Here is a 19,920-nt window from a genome sequence, read left to right as displayed (position 1 = left end):
ATATACTACTATCTGAGAATTTTACATGTACTTCAGAAACCCATGGATCCGTTTTCTCCAATTGACTAACAAAAATGAGATGACATAAAGTTCATAAATGCTGGTCGATAGACAAAAACTTCGATAAGAGAATCGATTAGTAATTAATCACTGCCGTTATGTCTCCTTGACCTGGTCAGCGTATCCGAGAGTGGACCAGTCTTCCTGTGCCATCAATTCATTATCCATACGACAACCAAGATATTCCTTTGCTATGCCTCTGCACAACGTATTTTCGTTCTTATTCTCGTACAGACAACGCATATATTTGAGCATGAGCACTTTGCAGAAACCCTCATGATCAAGAGGAAAACTACCCTTCTCTGGTGGAACGGGAGTAAACGACTTCTGCGAAAACGTGTATGTGGTCATCACTACCCCGCCGCGCCGTTCATGCAGAACAATCAATTATATGTAAAAACAAAAAACAAATTGAACTGCAATTCTCTTCTACGCAGACCTCCCACAAATCTCACACGAAATACTTTAACGCCATTATTACAGAATGCAGAGATGGTAGCGCCACACACACACACACACACACACAACGATAATTTGAAAGAGCACCTCAAGGCATATAGTCTGTATATACGTATGTATACAGTTAGGAACAAAAGTATTGGCCCACTTGACTTTTGATTATGCAAACGCATATACAGGATATCCCAGAAAGAGTGTTGGAAAAAGAATGAGGTGATTCTGAGCACCTTTTCCCTTTGCCAATTCGCGCCGAAACATTTTGTTTTCGAGTTATTAACAAAAAATACGCACCAATCAGAGCGCGTCTATAGCGGCAGTGATGGGATATTGGACGGGTTTTTTTCGCGCATGCGCTACGATTTTGCCATCAGTAAAATAAAACTTTGGCTCAAATGGGGTACCTGAGTCACCCCGCATTATTTCGCAAAATTTGTTATGATTTGATATTGAAAAATGAATGAATTTACCACAAATTCGTAGCACGTTTGTCTCATCATTTCGTCCAGGACCCTTCCAGTATTTTCCCGCCAATAATAGTACCCAACTACTTTTTCCACAATATATATAGATATGTTACTGCATTGGACGCGCATGCACGAAATAACCTGTCCACCGCCGTTAGCCGAGCCAGAAGTCGGCCGTTGTAACCGCACTCTGATTGGTCCGTGTTTTGCGTTAATAACTCGAAAATGATTCGTTTCGACGCGAATTGGCAAAGGAAAAAGGTGCTCAGAATCACCCCTTCTTTTTCCAACACTCTTTCTAAGACACCCTGTAAATTAAAGAAAAAATACAATATTAGGTTAATTTTTTGTATTAATCAGGACTATTGGACCTATCATTTTAGAATATTACAAAAAAATGTTATATTGGTTAATTACACAACAAAAAAGAATGGAATAAAATAAGCCTAAAAAATACAAAAGAAATTAGTGCATTCAAGAAGCCGAGAATCCAGTGAAGAAAAGATAACGGGAATATGTGATGTCACAAGATAATTCCTAAGATAATTCCAAAATCACTGACACGGCATAAATACCTTCATTGTAATACCTTGATAAAACATATAGCTATATTCTGCACGTGCAATGAATAACTCAAACAAAGTTATTGTCATCTGCATTAGAAGTTGATATTTCCAACTTTCTAGTTTTTCAAGATACACAATTAAAGGTCTCACCTTAGGGAGTACCACATAAAAAATTCCAATAGAAGTTTCGTCTTCGTAAAAATACTTAATCCTGGCTTCACATTACTGATTCTATGCTATAAGCTCTATGCTACATGTTATAGGCTTCGTACAATTTGTACAACAGATTAGTCAACCTATAATTGCGTATGTTAACAATGGTTTCAGAATGAAAAGAACACAAGGTTCTTTCTAAATTAAAGAGGTTATACTATTGTCAATATTCGTGTTAAATCATGGATGATAATTCAACGAAAGAAACTGATGAAGAAAATAACTCAACAAAGGAAATTGATGAAGAAAATGTTGAAACAGTAGATTGGAAAGAATTGGTAAGCTGAATAATGTGGTATACAAAACTATAACCTAACTAAAGAATCTGTTTTATTATTTCTTTAAAGCTTTGATGAATTAAAAAGCAATAAAACGATTGTACGATTTTTAAATAAAAGTATTCCGTAATACATACAGCAATTGTAATAAGAAACTATAATCGTAAAAGTTTTCTCAAACGGAAAGAAAAATTATAGGTTAAGTTAGAATGTCAACGATAAAAATACGTATACGTAATAGTTTTTAATTTCTTAACATAAATTGAAGTAGATATCGTTTTTAATCTTTGCAAAGTCTTTCGTCACTGATAGTGTTATAAATTTAACGATTATAAATAATCATGATAATGTGAAAGTTTATTAAAACCACTCTTGTTAAATATTGCATTTATTAAAAAATTATATTTGTTTTTAGGGACTTGTAGATGTGTTATGTAAAGCTTGTGAAGATCTAAAGTGGAAGTCACCTACAAAAATTCAATGCGAGGCTATTCCGTTAGCATTACAAGGTAAACAATAAGCATTTATGTTGAAAGTATGAAATTCGAGCAGTATTGGAACATGATTTAGTTTTTGCATGTTAAATTTGTAGGTAAAGATATAATAGGGTTGGCAGAAACTGGATCTGGCAAAACAGCTGCTTTTGCGCTTCCTATTTTACAGTCATTATTGGAAAATCCACAAAGATATTTTGCCTTAATTCTAACACCTACCAGAGAATTGGCATTTCAAATATCAGAACAGTTTGAAGCCTTAGGTAACAATGGCACATTGATATTTTGTTTGTTATCAATAGTAGTTCTCATAATTTTATTACATTTTAGGGTCAAGCATTGGTGTAAAATGTGCTGTAATAGTAGGAGGAATGGACATGATGTCTCAATCATTATTGTTAGCAAAGAAACCACATATCTTAATTGCTACCCCGGGAAGATTAGTTGATCATTTAGAAAACACTAAGGGTTTTAATCTTCGTTCACTGAAATTTTTGGTAATTATTTATATCCCTTTTTATGTGTAAATTTATATAAGTGACAAATAATCCATATAACACTTGATTCTTGCAAGGTTATGGATGAAGCAGATCGCATCTTGAATATGGATTTTGAAGTAGAGGTTGATAAAATTTTAAGAGTAATTCCCAAGGAAAGGAGAACATTGTTATTTTCTGCAACAATGACAAAGAAAGTTCAAAAACTGCAACGAGCGTCTTTGCAGAATCCAGTTAAAGTAGAAGTTTCAACAAAATATCAAACAGTCGAAAAGTTACAACAATATTATGTATTCATCCCAGTAAAATTCAAGGTATAAATAGCCTGCGAATTATTTTTTATAAATGATTGTATCAAATTGATTATTTTTTTCTAAGAAATTTTCATATTTTTAGGATGTTTATTTGGTACACATATTAAATGAACTAGCAGGCAATAGTTTCATGATTTTTTGTGGAACTTGCAATAATACCGTTAGAACTGCACTTCTTTTACGAAATTTAGGCTTTACTGCGGTCCCATTACATGGACAAATGTCGCAAAACAAGAGGATAGCTGCTCTTACCAAATTCAAAGCAAAAAATCGGTCTATACTTATTTCTACAGACGTTGCCAGCAGGTAAAAATATCTTAATGAATTTATGTATTTATAACAGTGTTTTTATATATATATATATTTTATAGGGGTCTTGATATTCCTCACGTAGATATTGTAATAAATTTTGATATACCTACGCACAGTAAAGATTATATACACAGAGTTGGTCGGACTGCACGAGCTGGCCGTTCTGGTCGTTCCATTACGTTCGTAACGCAATATGACGTGGAATTATATCAAAGAATCGAACAGTTAATATCAAAACAATTGCCCTTGTATCCCACGGAAGAAGAGGAAGTAATGGTACTTCAGGAAAGGGTAGCTGAAGCTCAACGTATTGCGAAAATGGTAAGTTTAATGTTTCAAGACCTAATTTGTATATATTAATAAAAGCAACATTACATCTAAAACGTCCGTGTATTATTTCAGGAAATGAAAGACATTGAAGATAGTAAAAAGTCAGGCAAGAGAAAAAAGGGTGGTGGGGACAACAACGAGGATGATGACACCGAACAGTCTATTGGAGTCAGGAAAAGAATAAAAGGCAAATTTAAGGGCAAAAAGGGTTGAACCAGTTGGTTGACTTATTCGATACGTTTGTTAATTTTTAATAAATAATCTTAACACAGGATAATATTTAGTTTTATTATCATTGTTGTTTGTTTTATTTATAAATCTGATCACCATTCCTCTCATATGTATGTGCATCCAAAACTCATAGTTGGTATTAAAATCCTTAAGTAACTGTCAATTTACAAAACCACATTTAAGTTTTATATGCGATCTTTGAAACTCTGTTTTTAACAGAATAACAGAAGTGGATTCCGTTGATGAACCGCCGAATCGGTTACCGCCATGTCAATTTATTACTATGTAACTAATCAAATTAAATGATAAAATCAAGCTTTTACAAACAAAAACCAAACATTTCAGCTTTATAAGCTGTAAAATAAGAGAAATGTCTTAATGTTAAGGAAATCAGTTATTCTGTAATAATAGATTTCTTTAAGTATTTTTTTACAAAACAAATATCTATTCAAATAAAAGTATAAAATAGATCATAAAAATCACAATCTTTTTAACCTGTGTCATTTATCACTTGTAGTAATAACTGTTAGCTGATATTAATAAAGCACCAAAAGCAGAAATCGTCAACCTACACAACCAATTTAGTCTTCTGTTCATACGTCTCTACATAAGTTACAAAGCAGAACCAGTTTTCTAGAAAATGCGAGATAAAGATTAGGAGCATGTATTACATTCGAAGAGCAAAAAACATTGTAACAAATGCAAAAGTGTTATACACAGCACACTGTTGTAAAATTTTTCGAACTGTTCTTTCGAATTTCTAAAGAAAATCATTAATTATAGCATTGTACATGATACTCAAGAACAATACCGTTCCACTTTAACATTATGATTATAATGGGACTTCTAAGGTCTACAATGTTATTTAACTGTATAAAGTAGTAACAAATCCTTATCTCTTTCTTTGCGTAACAACATTGTACGATCGAATCTCTTTTCAAACATGTGGAATTGCAAATCGGATCTCATAAAATGTGCACCGAAGAATAATGTAGTGCCGCATAAAATGAATAATCCTTGATTTATTGTAATTCTGTAAATCTTACCTAACCCAGACCTAACTTCTGTTAATTTATTATTAACAAGCATGACACCTTCGATACACGTTAACATATTGAACACTATTGAAGGGTCATTAGTAGTGGATGATGTGTAATCGCGTGGTAAAACTTTTGCAGAATATACTGAGAATGATAAAAAAAAAATCTGAAGTGTACTGCGAACTTGCAAACCAACATTTACTGCAACACCATTTGTTTTCAAGGAATATGTAATATCGAATATTGTCTCAAAGTGAATGAAAAAGGAAAACATTTTTAGGTACTGCCATGTAAACATACCGGTCGCAATTTCGTCTGTAATGAGAGAGTATCTGCTTAGAATACATCTATTGTTTGCTTAGTAAGTAGATCTCCATCCTAGCGCTAAGTCAATCATATGAGAAATCTTGATTTTTCTCTGTATTACTAAGGGATGCAATATTCTTAATCTCGTTGTCGAAGGCTTTTTAATGATAAATAGCACGCGTGCAAGCAACCACTTCAATCTTTGAAGCAAAGACTCTTTGTCTGAAGTTATCTATTCGAAATGTCGATACTGCCTTGTAACATTTAACAAGAAACATTTGGAGATCAAACGGGTAAGTTAATATACATGTATGTACATATGAAATTACTGAAAATGTTTCTTTTCTTATTCTTTGTTTCCCGTTAAAAATGTTTCAGCTTTTGGTAATATCGACATTTTATAATAAATAAATTCGTACAATATAGCTCTGTCCCTTTCACTCGTTCCCTCTGTCATTCACTCTCTTTCTCCCTCTCTTTCTCCCTTATTTTTCAATAAGTCATAAATACATATGCACAGTGATTATCACGAATCGCCATTCAATGAATACAATATGTCGCGATCAAGACTGCTAAAAATGAATGAAATCAAGACTTCGAAAATTGACAAGGTGTGTAGAACAGTAGCTTACTCTAAGTATGCCACTATAAAATACTTAGTGAACGGGCTTTTTGACTTCAACGAGCTCAAGTCTCGTTTTGATGTAGTAAAAAATAGCTGAATAACCTGATTAAGGGCAGAAATCTAATGGATGGAATGTTCCGAATGCAAGGTGTCAAAGATGTGCCAGATATGACAAAAATTGAAACAACTTAGGTTTCATTTAAATGAGAAATAAAATATATTCCATAATATTATTATTCACTATTTCTACACATTCTGTACAGTAATTCAATTTAAGGATTTTATACCTCAATATACTTTATACAAAAAGGCTACTTATAATCTAACATTAAGACATACCATTGCATGAGCGGCAGATGGGCCGCACGCATGTTTGTACTGGTATTACAGAGTCAGTCGCCAGCGAGTATAACTTCTTCCTCTTGTATCACACACCACACACTAAAATGTTAAAAGTGTGTCTCTGGTGCCTCTCATATCATTACTTTTTACAGTTACAATTTACTGTCCCCGATTAACTTACTCAATCTTTTGTAATATTTGCATTCATTTGTTTTCTTTCGATTGCATGATTCATGTTTTGTTTTCTTTGTTTTGAAAAGGAATATGCATATAGAAGAGATTACCGTCGCAACATTGAAATGTAATGAAGTGCCTTCATTTCCTGCTATGCACGAGTTTTTTTCCTATCTTTTTTGTTTCATTTACTTTTTTTCTGAGATACGCTTTACTAATAAATAAAATTATATTTTGTGAAAATATAGAATTGTAAAAAATAAAATTTGTCTTTTCGATTTTTGATAATACCGGTACAGAAATAGTGCATTTCGGAGACTTCATGAGCAACAGGACTGTTAATTCAAATCTCTGTCCTCTAAGTACTTATATTCAAATGTAAAGCCCTCCTTCTTCCTTTGTCCCCACTTTTCGTAATCAAAATAAATGTAGGTTCCCTATAAAGAATAAAACATGTCCTATAATAAGTTGGGTAATATTTATATTTTCGATTATGAAGCAAACAATTATTGTAATATTCCTTACCAGCTCATATTCCTCGTTGATTTCTTTTGGTTCTTCGTGTCTTTGAAACCACATCATGTACTTAGTATGAAACCTCCAACTTTGTTTTTTCAGTGCTTTTGCAGCCAGGTATTGGCCTTTCGATCCTTCCATGTAATAAAATATAAAGAATAATGTTTCTGTAGAAAGACGTTGGAAGAATTCCACAGTATCAGAATGGGGAAGTTGAACCTATCAAATAAAATAAATATGAAGAATACGAAAAAAAGAATGAGGACTTTGTGATTATAATATTTTTAAAGCATAATTCAGGATCATCTACTGGTTAAAGACAAGTGCAAGCAGGTAAGTGTAGCATGTTTAGATACTACCGCATTCATCAAGCTCAACTCATCTCAAACTCGTTGAACCTCAGTAAAATGACTTAATCAATGTTATTGTTCGAAACAAACAATTTCAGTCGACTTCCGTTACGATATTGTTAATAACAAAAAGCTGGATGTAGCTGGTAAATGTCAATAAGCTATAATTTACAATCTCGTTATCTTTAATAACCATTGACAGCCATAACCTCAAAGGGATTCAACCTTCATGACGTATACGAGTGGTTGCCAAAGGCAATAGCCGAGATTCTCAACCATTGCCCGCTAATGAAAATCAAATGCTATAGAAATATCAATCGACTGGAAATGTTTTGTATAATAACTAGATATAGCATCTTGCTATTAGCTGCAACATTGACAAATTTCTCTCGAAACTCGCCGATTAACCTTGTCTCTAAGACTCGGCGAGTGTAAAAGATAACGTTGCACGATTGTAGTAGTATCTGTACATATTCTACCGTTACTGTTTGCGCTTGTTTTCATACACGCAGGTTTCCGAGTTAAATAGACATCCCTGTAGTATAGTAATACCTGCTGATAATAAGGAGGTGTTGGGCACAGATTTCTTGGCAAATATGGTCTTAAGCGTTCAGAATCAGACGGATGGGGCATATGATAGTACGCGGCCTCCATCATCTGGAACTGTAGCTGATGTTCTTTTTGAAGAGGTACCGGCCCGAGTGGCGCAACACCAAGCAGGGGAGGAATGTGTACTTCCGAAGTAGCGTTATTGTTGTTATTATTCGCCATAGCACTATCAAAGATGTTTCTGTTCGACTCGGACGGCGGTATTTCCAGACCTGCTCGGGCAATTACTTGTTGGGCTATAGATTTCAAAGAGGACATGCCATCAGGAAGCTTAGGCATGAGACCATTGGCAGCGGATGGCGCTGGCGAGCAGGAATTTGCGGGCGGAGGTGAAGACCTACTGCTAACTGACGACTGTGGCGAAGAAGATGGTGGTATCGGCGTCGTCATTTCAGTTTCACTGTTATGATTCTGATTTTGTTGATTATGTAACACATGTGTCGTCTGTATAGGTGCAGGATTATTGTGCTGCTGTGAGATCGTTTGTGGCACATTGGAGGTAACGCTGGACGTGGACGAAGACGACAACAAACCATTTTCACTGCTATGAGCTATCAATTTTAAAATAAATACATTAATGTGAAGAATTAAAAATATTGTATCAATAATAAATGATCTGTTATATACGAATTACTTACAAGATGTTTTACTAGAGGTAGAATGGATGGCTTGCGAATTACTATGAGAAGCAGCTACCGTGGCAAAGTTGCCTGCATTAGTTGTAGCGATATGATGACTTGTAGAACTAGGCGAGTTATGGCTAGGTGTCATGGGAATGGTCTTGCTTGGAGTGCTGCTCGTTAATAAATTCGATTTTATAGTGGCAGTGCTTCCCGTGGTTGAAATGCTCGTCTGTGAATTTAATAATGGCCTAACCGCTGTCGGTTTCACAGGCTGAAAGAAAAGTATTCAATAAATATCTACTGTTGAACAATTTCAAGCTATATAAGAAAATAGAGTGTTATCAAAATTAGTATATCTATTAATCTGTATTAAGTATGATTGTTTACAAACCTTTGTTTTTTTGTCATTATCCGTAGAACTATCACTCGAATGGTTGTGCATGGTAGAACTTAGTGGGGGTGATGGTATGGGAGAAGTACCAGAGTTAGTTGAGGTTGGTGTACCTCCAGTCTCATTGCTGTTGTTGCTATCGGTAGTTGCTGATGAAGGAATACCAACCCCAGACAACTCTACTTCATCGAGACCAATAATATCATCATAAATATATTCATTTTCCTCAAAATCAGGTTCTTGCGAAGATTCTATATAATACTCTACGTCATCCTTTATCCTCTTAATCTGAATAAGAAAAAGAAAATGAAATTTTTGATCACACATACATGTAACGAAATTCTAATTTACAACTATTCTTGTATTGTTTTAATGGCTTACTTACAGTATGAACTTCAACAGACATATTGTCCAACATGCGTAACAATGTTTCCAATTTACGGATATGGAAACGGTGTTTATCAAGTTTTGCTTTTAATTCATCCATCCGATCCTGCTTATCTTTATCTAACCTTTTCTTCTTTCCAGCGAGTAAAGATTCCATTTCCGATTCAAACTTATCCAGCTGTATCAAAATCAATCATCAACACAACATACTTGCTACAGCAAAATTTTCTTAATTTCATAAAGCATAATATCTCCTGTTCTATACCTGAAAATTTAAAGCGTCTATAGAATTTGCGAGCCAATTGCTAACTTCCTCCTTTTCTTTTTGAGCTGGGTCAAGTTTTTGAGCTGCTCCTAAACCTTCTTTTGAATATGCTTTTGTCTTTGTTTCCCTCTCTACTACTTTAAACCTTTCCATTTGCTAAAAAGAATTCCATTGTGCTTGATACTTGTTTTATAATAATCTCTCCAACTTAAAAACTGAATTGAACTATACTTACAGTCTCAATTAACTTCCTATAATCGAGCAGGGTACTTTTATCCTTAATCTCGCCTGATGCAAGCCAGGTTTTGATCTGATCACGTAACCTCTGGAGTTTTTTGATTTCCTTCTTAAGGTCTGCTTCATATTTCTCCTTCTGATTGCTGTTCGTAGCATTATGAACTTTTTGCCAAATGTCCTCAAACGTTTCTACACCCTCTGTTACTTTTTTAAGGCACCGATCTATTTCACCTAAAATTAAACAAATCATTCATATAGTCTTTCAAAATATTTATACAAAATTAAGTTACTATCAACAAGTTAATTTATAAAGAAATATAATGCAAACATAAATTTTATAAATGCATACAAGTATACATTTGAAATATTATTATCAAAATTCAATATAGAACTGAAACGAGTAAAGAAGATTCTGTTATTAATAAGTTACCTCTCATTTAAATAGAAAGCTTAGAAACTTCTTACAACTTTGGATTATATAGATCACTTATTTTATTAACTGATCTTTTCTAAATTAAAACATCTAGTAAGCTACATTTGTGCAACAACTGTTTCAAACATCTGACTATACACGTAAGACCTAAATGGTACAACTAGACTAGCTGAAAAAGTAATAGGTGCAATAAAACATTATGAACAACATTATGAACTGTTTATTAATTCTCTACCGACTTGTTTAGAGGTTGTTATTAAACAAACACAAAGCCAATAATGATCTATGGATGTACAAATATATATATATTCTACTTAAACGGTTTGTATTAGAAGCTTGTACTGACGAATACTCTACATATGCTGTACTCCGCACCATTATACATGTGCATCATACAGTGGAAACAAAAAGGTATTTAAAAGGTTATGCTGACATAAAATAGTAACATTGGACAATTGTGAAGATAACTTGGATTAGAAAGATTAGAGTTTTATTAAAGAAACGTGTGAAAAGTTGAGTAGAACATACCAATCCATCATACCCTGGCAACCTGTACCAACTGTCAGGCACAGAAGCCTGCATGCAAATAGGTAACGCAAGTTAAAAATAGGCCGCTACTAGTCGCAAATACAAGCGTTTAAACCGGCAGAGAATTGCAGATCGCGAAGCAAGATCGAAGGCAAAGTTGTAGTGGTGCAGGGCCATAACAAAATTTCTAAATGTAAACATGCTGGAAACATTTTCTCCTCACCTTGCAACTTTCTCGTCGCAGCCATGGCTATGTAAACATGTGATACAATAATTCATGCATAGTCTAGACGTAATGGAAAAAGTACGAAACAATTTTACGGGACAAATAGTCGCTGAACTATTATTCCCTGTATAATATGGGAAGCTCGGCCACAAGATGGCTTCCGTTTTCAAATGACAACGTCCGACTGTCCGTGAACGAGCTGTGTTGATGCTTGCTCTATTTTTCTGTTAATATTTTAACTTTGACAATATACAATATACGCTACGTTTGGTTGTAAGTCGACAACACATAAAAATACACAAAAAGTGATAGCATCAACAAATGATATATATGAAATACTGAATAAATGAGATGGTGTATTATGCATTGGCGCATTCACACATTCTATCTAACGCACATACTTAATGCATTCGCGTTCATAAACCAATCGAAATTTGTTTGAATTTCTTGACGCATCCGCAACAATTATAATGAGAAATAACATTTGCTTTATTAAATCATTTTCACTTTATCTTATATAATTTGCTTGTTGCATTTAGAAACAATAGAAAACCAACTTTTTCTGAAATATAAGGTTACATTCATGTAACTTGCAGTTTTATTCATCGTTCAATTTTAAAATGCATATTAACTGAAAAATAAAATGAAAAAAATTCTACTCTTAGATTTTTAATAATTTTAACTCAATATTTTAGTTTTTATTCTGGTGTCGACTATAATCTGTAATGTAATCAATTAAACTAGATAAAAAAAACAAATTTATTCAACCGCGCTTTTTAGTGTATATGTTTAATTTGATTAAATATACCGGCCTAAAGAATTCCACAGACATGTGATAGTTTACAAGTTCAACGATAGAATACTTGTTGACATAAAAAAATTAAAACAGAGATTTCAATTTCTATTATTCAATTAAAAAGTAGAAATTTTTAATTAATTCATAAGTACATTCACCAATAATAAAAATCCCCACTCTAACCATCTGAAAATTAATCAAAATGATATCTTTCATATGTCGTCATATTCGATGGTTAGTTCGCAGTCTTAGCGGTTAGTATCGCACCTATATACATACAATATACATATGACATTGTGAAAACACGACGAGATATGATAAACAAATGTTTACTGTTTCAAGTTAAAAATATTCTTTCCCATTTATTAACCGTTACTATATGTACCATACATTTTGTAATCTACACAATGCAATTACAAAATTAAGAAAAAAAACATCACAAAATAAACTAAATCAATAGATTATTACTAATGTTTCGAAAATAATCATTCATTTTACATTTATTGTTTTCTTTAATACACTCCGTATTAAAACATATTCATAAGCATATATATTCATAATCTAAGATGATTCTTCTGCCAATAGCGACAATGCGTACGATGGTAGGGGATCGCTATTGGCCGAAGAATCGTCGTAGAGTTAGAATGAATACACTTTGCTAGCTACCATCTGGCGCACGCACGGTATAAAATCTGTGAAAAGGAAATGGCAATAGATGTATATGTGTACATAGTAGTAAGCGCAGTAGAGTAAACGGAATACATGATCAAATTTTATACCAGTTTATAAATTTAATTTTATTTACTTTATTAAAATGGACATTTGTCTAAACATTCGAAACAATAAACAAACATCTATATGTCATATGAAAATAGGGAACATAACTGTGTGCTCTAAAAAATTATATAGTTATAGAGCAAAAAAAAATAAATGCGCGCTAAAGAAACGGATTAATTAATCATAACACCGCAAACAAGATTGGCGCTGCGAACCGATCATTGAATATAAAATCATAGATGAATAACTTTGAAATGAGGTGACACTTACAATGTAATTATAACTTTTTCCGAAGGAAGTAATCTGAAACTCTACCGATTCATATTTTATACACGTTTCTCTCAGATTATCATATAAATGTTAATACCACTGTTAGGATGCATGGCGTTAGTGAAGCGAGCATATAACGTGTAAAGGTTCTGTATCATTTGGAGATATGCCTCTCCTTGTATAGAGTATTCGACTACATATTGTGAATAGTTTAGGTATGATTCCACAAGCTAAAGTTAAGACTAAAATGAAAAATGATGAAATTACAATTTCGGCTTTGATTTTAAATTATTACCGATTAAAGTCTGCCAATAGCGACACATGAGTCAAGTTTTTATCTCTTGCATGATGAACGTCACTGTCCACGGTACTACTGATCTGATGTCACTATTAGCAGATTGTTATAGTTTAATGAAGCTTTTAATCGTTAATAACATAGAAACGAAGCCTCAACTGTGATTTGCCACTTTGGTTTTTATTTTATTTTGGTTTATTTTCTATATACACACTCTCCTAAAATATCTGCCATATGTTGTCGAACAACCAATGAAAATTCATTTGTAAAGGGCCATCTGGTGGCATGCTATGTACCACATGCAAAAATAAATTTCCTTCCATGAATCTTTCGAAACTCCAAACAATTTAATTTCATTAATTTAATTTTTCCAAATATTATAACTTTATACATTTTTTTACTAATTTTACACGGATTTATATGAGTTAATAATTAATGTATTTTAAATATTAATAAATCTTACACACTTTGTTTAAAAATATTGATATCACATGTACCTTGTATAATTAACATTATAATATACAGAGTTTTAGTAATAGAAAAGAAATATTCAATATTTCCATAAAAAAATTATTATATTCTAATAATTATGTGTGACACTTCGTTATGTTCCCATGTAACTAGTGTTGTATATTTTAAGTTATGTTCAGTATAGTGAAAGATAAAAATATCTAATATAAATTAAATTATATTATAATGTTCTTATCCTACTTTTGCTCCTGCTTCTCCAGCCTAAAAACAAGCAGTCATTAGTATATAAAAAAAGCGATAATAAAAATATTTCTGAATGATACCTTTGTTTCTTTGTTGGTTCTACCTCATCCTGTGTTTCTGTATAATCAAATAATGTTTGACGAATCTAAAAAAAAACACTCTTATGTAATAGGGAGCAAATATAAAATAATTAATAAATAAGAAAACTTACATTCTTTAGATCTTGGTTTTGACAAATTACCGGATCGCAGTCACAGTTTTTACAAGTCAGTTTATTTTTTCGACACGAGCAAAGACGAGTGGCACACTTTGTTTTACAATCACATTTTAGTTCTCCATCCGATGATCGTTTTAGGGCAGATCGTGAAGATGAATTAGTCTTTGTTGTATTCTAAACGTAAGTCAGGGATTAAAGTAATATCTCTCATGAGGAAAAAACTTTCAGCATTTCCTTTCTAAAGTCACACTGCATGGAATTGGTGACCGGATTATATTAAAAATCAGTACGATAATTACTAGATAGTTTCATCTATTGAAAGCTTGGTTTTGTTTCATAGTTTCTTACTGTTTATCACGATTTTATTATCTTGTCATTGACAGACTAGAAAAAAGTCTACTTGTTATTAGTTAATCACCGACAATAATCCCACTAATGCAGATCAAGCAGACTTGATACAATTGTTAACATAGTATGAATATACAAAGGAAATGCTATACTTTGTGGCGCATGATAACTTGATTTAAATACCCAAAGTTTTTTTATTCGATTATAAAGTGGGGTTCGCGTCCAATCTGGATCTCTCTCGACATCATCGTCATCATCATCGAAAATATCGTCCGATTCAGGAAACGTATTTTCATCAATTAATTGGACAACTCTCGTCTCCCTTTTACTTCTTGGTTTTGATACTTCGTTTTTATTCTTTACTTCCATTAATACCTGTAGTATAGAAAAGAATGAAGTCCATAAAAACTACATTCCATATATCATAAAACGACAGTATACGGAGTATATTAACCGTTTGTTCTAGGTGTTGGAACTTTTCTTTATAATATTCTAACTCTTGTTTCAATTTCATAGTCTCTTCTTCTTCTACGTCCGTAATTTGATTTGTACTTTTATGTAATGTAAGTTGTTTCGAAACACGTCTTTCTTTTTCTTTTGCTTTACATTCCTCTAATTGTGCTTGTAGTAATTCATATTTTTCCTACAATAGTATAAAAATAATAATAAATTTATGCTATTAAAGTAAGACTGTACTACATCAAAGACAAACCAGAAGATCATTGTAGTTGAACTCTTTTATACACTGTTTTCGTCTATCCTCTGCTGTTCGTTTAAATAATATTTTAAGCGCAGTTTTTGCTTCCTCCATCGTTTGGAGTGCTTGCCATCTTGTATCTTTTTTACTTTCTACACAATTTATTTTGAATGAAATTATTGAATTTAAATTGACACTTAATATAGAAGTACTTACCTTGATCTGATTCAACTATTTTTTGCTGAAGATCAGTAATTTGTGTATTGCGTAACTCTAAAAATTCAGAAAACTCAGTTATCTGTTCATCATTTGGTTCATTACTATCTTGCAATTTCTTCAACATAGCTGCCAGCGAGGCTCTATCTTTCATTAATTTTTCTAGCGAGAACTCTGCATCCACAGTGCTGACTAACACTTGTATTTCTTGATTCAGCCAGTTTTTAATTTTATCCTTATTATTATTCAGTTTTGCTTTTTTCATGGCTATTACTTTCTTTTGTAAATCGAGAGCGTCCTGAGAAAAAAAGATAAATTAAATCAAAGTAGTACGTGAAACTTTTACTTAGATGCACACCTTTAATCTTTTATTAACTGCAAAAGATTCTTCCATTTTTCTTTTGAATACATTCTCTTGTTTACTATGCCACATTTTCAGACGTGTTACTTCATTATCTTGTTTCCTATTTTGATCCTTCAATCTATTCAGTTCTCTTTCCTTAGATTCCTTCCATTTTGAGAATCTGTCGGATTCGTTCCTCATTTGTCTAATTAATTTTACTCTAGCCTGTTTTAATGATGTCATTTCTTTCGACAATTGTTTTATTTGTTGATCCTGCTTATTCTTCGTTTGAACTATTCTATCTCGCTCTGTGATCTTCCGTTGTAATTCTGATATTTTTTTCTCTAATTCTTGAACTTTTTTACGGCGGGATTCCGCCAATCTGCAAATATTAAAGATAAATTAATAAAGTGATCGAATATCACAGTAATCCTAAAAGGATCGACTGTCTTACTTCGAAGAAACATTATTTGTCTGAACATTTTGTAGTGCTTGCACAAGTTCTTCTTTTTCTGTTTGAAGTGTTTTTATTTCCTGCTCCATTTCTTCTATTTCTTTTGAATAATCAATTAATTTAGAACTATTTTGTACAAGATAACATATGAGACCCTCCTTGATGGCAAGCTCTTTATTAATGCCTTGTACTTGGTCATTCCTTTTTACTTGAAGTAAAGTATGTTCCTCTTGTTGTTCATCTATATCAATGCTATCGTGATGTAAAGAATTTATTTGAGGCATGGCCGTTTCTTCTTCGTCATCTTTCTTAAATGTATCAGAATCAGATCTCATTCCACAATTTATAAGCTCTTCTGATTTTTTCTTGTGATCTATATCCATATCTATTTAATAGAAGAACAAACTTTTTATTAATTATATTTCATTGTATAGAATGAAGTCACATCACTTACCAACAATTTTTAAATACAAGGCTTCTACTTTTGCACGATGTTCAGCATGTGAGTCAGGATTTTTATCAAATTCATTTAATATATCTCTACATTCTTCTAGTATCTTCATCATATCAGCCTGAATTTTTTCCCTACTTTGTTCAGCTAGTTCTGCCCTCTCATGCATAATTACAATTTCAATTAAATTATCATTTAGTTTTTCAGTTAGGTCTCTGATCTTTTTCTGCAAGGACTGATTCTTTTCATTCAGTTCTTGATGCTCCAATGGACAGGAGATTCTAATTTCTTGATCGACTAAAGCAAGCTTCAATTCTTGTACCATTTTGTTTAGTCTATTTATTTCTACAAGTTTTGGATCTTGATTGACCACGGGTTTATTCTTTATTTTACGTGCCCTATCAGCGTATCTCAATGTACTAAGAGTTTCGTCCAAATTATAATCTGCTGGACTCACACACGCTATCATCAGTGTCATGGAATTACCTCCAAGAGAATCTTGCAGCAGTCTTGTGAGTTTACTGTCCCGATATCCAACATAAGACGTAGAGCCTCCTTCTCCTAATTGAGATATAACATTTCCCAATGCCAACAAACCCTTATTTATGTTAATACCTTCTTTGAATCTTTCTCCAGTTGCTTGTGTTTTTTTGCTTCGCTCAGATCCAGCTAAATCTACTAAATGAAACTTAGCTGTTGTTGCTGTATTAGGATCACCCTGCTTTTGTTGGTGTATACATATTGTAAATATGGCATGGCTACGGCTGCTTTGGGCATTCATAGCTGTAGCACCAGTTACACGACCTAGAGACCCTTGGGTTAAGCATTGTAGTGCTTCTGATGCATTTGTGACCTCTTTTTCAACCACCCCAGCAACTTTGATATTTTTACCATCGTCTCTAATATCAACGATAGATTGGTTACGTTGTTTATCAGCCAAAAGATCATACAATTGTTCTTGGTAAAGTTCCATAAATGATACTGAAACATTAAAATTCCAATCCTCTTTTAATTCAATTATTTGAAATATATCATGCACTGCTCTTGGTATTACACCCGTCTCTTCTGTTTCTATATAATTTGTACCCATTGAATGAGTTTTACCACTTCCTGTTTGGCCATAAGCTAATATAGTTACATTATATCCTATAACATAATATAACATGTAATTAATTTAGACAGATAAATCTGGAGGTACTCATGCAATCTTACCCTTAAAAATGTTTTCCACCATCCCTTTGACAGCTGTCTCGTAAAAGTCCTTTTGGTTAACATCAGGAGGAAAAACATAATTAAACGTGAAAGCTTTGTCTGTATTATGTACAATTATTTGTTGTTCACCTGGAACAACTTCTAAACATTTCTGACACCCTTTGTCCACTTCACTTCTTATTAAAGGACGGATACGTACAGCAACTCGAACTGTGTCTTCACTCATCTGTAAATATACAAAGTATACATTAGAAATAAACTACATATACATATAATCAGGAATTTTGTATATAGTAGTTTCTCATATAATTGGAATTTATTACATGTGGAACTTTTTTAAAAAGAATTCTCATATTATAAGTTGCGATGAGAACGGATAAAGAAATATTCTTAAAAATAAAAGTTTCGACTTTAATAGAACAAATAGAAAGTATACAAATGAAAGTTGTTCTGTAACAGGATTACATATTTCGTTTATTAATATAATAAAAGTTTTCTTTTGAAAAGGAGTCTTTCCTGTTCAATATTTCCTTTGAAATAATTAGTTATTATTCTTACAATTTTCATACCATTTATAAAATAAATTAAAAAATTATATGATATTTTATTGCAAATTAAAACTAGCACGCGATAATTTGGCTTTTTCATTTATTGTATGGAAAATTGGAAAGATCAATTTATAAAATGATTACTTACTGTAAGTCCGTTTATATAAAAGAAAATAATAACAATACTGAACGAATATTAGAACTATTTTTTCAAATAAAAGATAAAACTTGTAGCGCTGGTAGTAGCTAGTAACGGTTTCAGAAGCATTCAAAATTGTTTATACTGTGATACTGTGATATTGGAGAGCAACAGAGAGTGCTAAGTGTGTTCACACCTTAGACCATATATACTTCTAGACTCGGCTACAGATAACAAGCTCTGTTCCAAGATGACGGTTGCGGGCAAAGTGCTATAGTCTGTTGAGAAGTCGCAGTACCGTGAAGCTAAAGTGTTAGAGGGCAAAGGGGAATCGTCGCCGTATCTCATTCTGTGTAAATATTTTATTTTATTACTTGTTCACTTTTACTTTAGTCTTTATGCGGGATGTATTTTTACTTTATGCGGGATGACCTGGGTACTCCATTTTAGCCAAACATTTACTTTACTTATGCCAAAATCGTCGCGCATGGGGAAGATCTCAGCCAATATAAATATACACAGGTACCATTCACGGCATAAAAAGAAAAGGTGGTCCAAGGGGTCGTCCCAGGTTGTGACAGTTACGTCTTGTTGTTCTGATCGGCCGCTAGACGGATTCGTGTTCGGAAGGAAAAATTGCGTTGTCACGGTTTACGAAAGGAAGCTCTTTGTTACATCGTGCACCACGGTTGGTGAACATTCATTCCACAGCGCAGCATAAGAAACATGCGCAGCAGAGCGCAGAGCTGGTCAGCTGGTCAACATGCCTATTAGCGGTCAAGGGCGCCCGCCGATGCCCGCGGGCATAGCTACGGGCAAGTGACTTAGCGGAGTGGAGGTAGCACATCCATAGCTGTGACAATGTGTATCAGGGGCGTGGCTTCGTGCCCGCTGTTCTGTATATGCCCAGGGTAAGGAAATTGCTGCCCGTACGGGCAGACGCTGAACAGCTCTGTGCATTGTACAATATATATAGGTAGATACTTTCGTTTCAAATTCAACGAATTGTTATAGGCCAGCGCTAGTCAATATAAGAAACGGGGGAAATTAACCAATGCAAATATTTTATTGTATAGTTTATTTCAGGAAATGGTTAAACTTTCCCTTACGGGACCATAAATTTTGGACTTTTTTTACATATAATCCTGTAGATTTCTACAATAAAATGCCAAA

The 19,920-nt window shown here is 33.2% G+C and overlaps 4 protein-coding genes across 5 annotated transcripts; 1 reads left to right on the top strand and 3 right to left on the bottom strand.

Moving 5' to 3' along the window:
- Window positions 1–28: 28 nt before the first annotated feature.
- LOC143355881 (cytochrome c oxidase assembly protein COX19) lies at window positions 29–545 on the bottom strand. Its single transcript, XM_076791052.1, has one exon. It carries the CDS (start codon window positions 409–411, stop codon window positions 157–159), a length of 255 nt encoding a protein of 84 aa, XP_076647167.1. The 5' UTR covers window positions 412–545; the 3' UTR covers window positions 29–156.
- A 1,060-nt stretch (window positions 546–1,605) lies between these two features.
- Pths (probable ATP-dependent RNA helicase DDX47) lies at window positions 1,606–4,264 on the top strand. Its single transcript, XM_076791050.1, has 8 exons — window positions 1,606–2,040; window positions 2,456–2,549; window positions 2,633–2,797; window positions 2,865–3,031; window positions 3,109–3,345; window positions 3,428–3,651; window positions 3,717–3,978; window positions 4,060–4,264. The coding sequence occupies exons 1-8, from the start codon at window positions 1,945–1,947 to the stop codon at window positions 4,198–4,200; spliced, it is 1,386 nt and encodes a 461-aa protein (XP_076647165.1). The 5' UTR covers window positions 1,606–1,944; the 3' UTR covers window positions 4,201–4,264.
- A 2,603-nt stretch (window positions 4,265–6,867) lies between these two features.
- Window positions 6,868–13,684, bottom strand: Not3 (CCR4-associated factor Not3). Of its 2 annotated transcripts, none has more exons than XM_076791048.1 (9): window positions 13,409–13,684; window positions 10,082–10,314; window positions 9,847–10,002; window positions 9,580–9,759; window positions 9,195–9,482; window positions 8,819–9,074; window positions 8,124–8,731; window positions 7,231–7,440; window positions 6,868–7,142 (listed from the first exon to the last, which is right to left on the bottom strand). In XM_076791048.1, the coding sequence occupies exons 1-9, from the start codon at window positions 13,434–13,436 to the stop codon at window positions 7,044–7,046; spliced, it is 2,058 nt and encodes a 685-aa protein (XP_076647163.1). In that variant the 5' UTR covers window positions 13,437–13,684; the 3' UTR covers window positions 6,868–7,043. The 2 variants fall into 2 exon arrangements, with proteins under 2 accessions (XP_076647163.1, XP_076647164.1); XM_076791049.1 differs by lacking the exon at window positions 13,409–13,684 and adding an exon at window positions 11,268–11,676.
- A 225-nt stretch (window positions 13,685–13,909) lies between these two features.
- Window positions 13,910–18,875, bottom strand: LOC143355577 (chromosome-associated kinesin KIF4B-like). Its single transcript, XM_076790506.1, has 12 exons — window positions 18,757–18,875; window positions 18,061–18,286; window positions 16,852–17,994; window positions 16,398–16,782; window positions 15,959–16,325; window positions 15,601–15,898; window positions 15,400–15,536; window positions 15,142–15,330; window positions 14,871–15,062; window positions 14,334–14,513; window positions 14,203–14,267; window positions 13,910–14,140 (listed from the first exon to the last, which is right to left on the bottom strand). Exons 2-12 carry the CDS (start codon window positions 18,284–18,286, stop codon window positions 14,116–14,118), a joined length of 3,207 nt encoding a protein of 1,068 aa, XP_076646621.1. The 5' UTR covers window positions 18,757–18,875; the 3' UTR covers window positions 13,910–14,115.
- Between the last annotated feature and the right edge of the window lie 1,045 nt (window positions 18,876–19,920).

This window comes from Halictus rubicundus, chromosome 7 (assembly GCF_050948215.1).
Source record: "Halictus rubicundus isolate RS-2024b chromosome 7, iyHalRubi1_principal, whole genome shotgun sequence".
NCBI classification, from domain to species: domain Eukaryota; kingdom Metazoa; phylum Arthropoda; class Insecta; order Hymenoptera; family Halictidae; genus Halictus; species Halictus rubicundus.
This window is presented reverse-complemented; position numbering and strand designations above follow the sequence as displayed.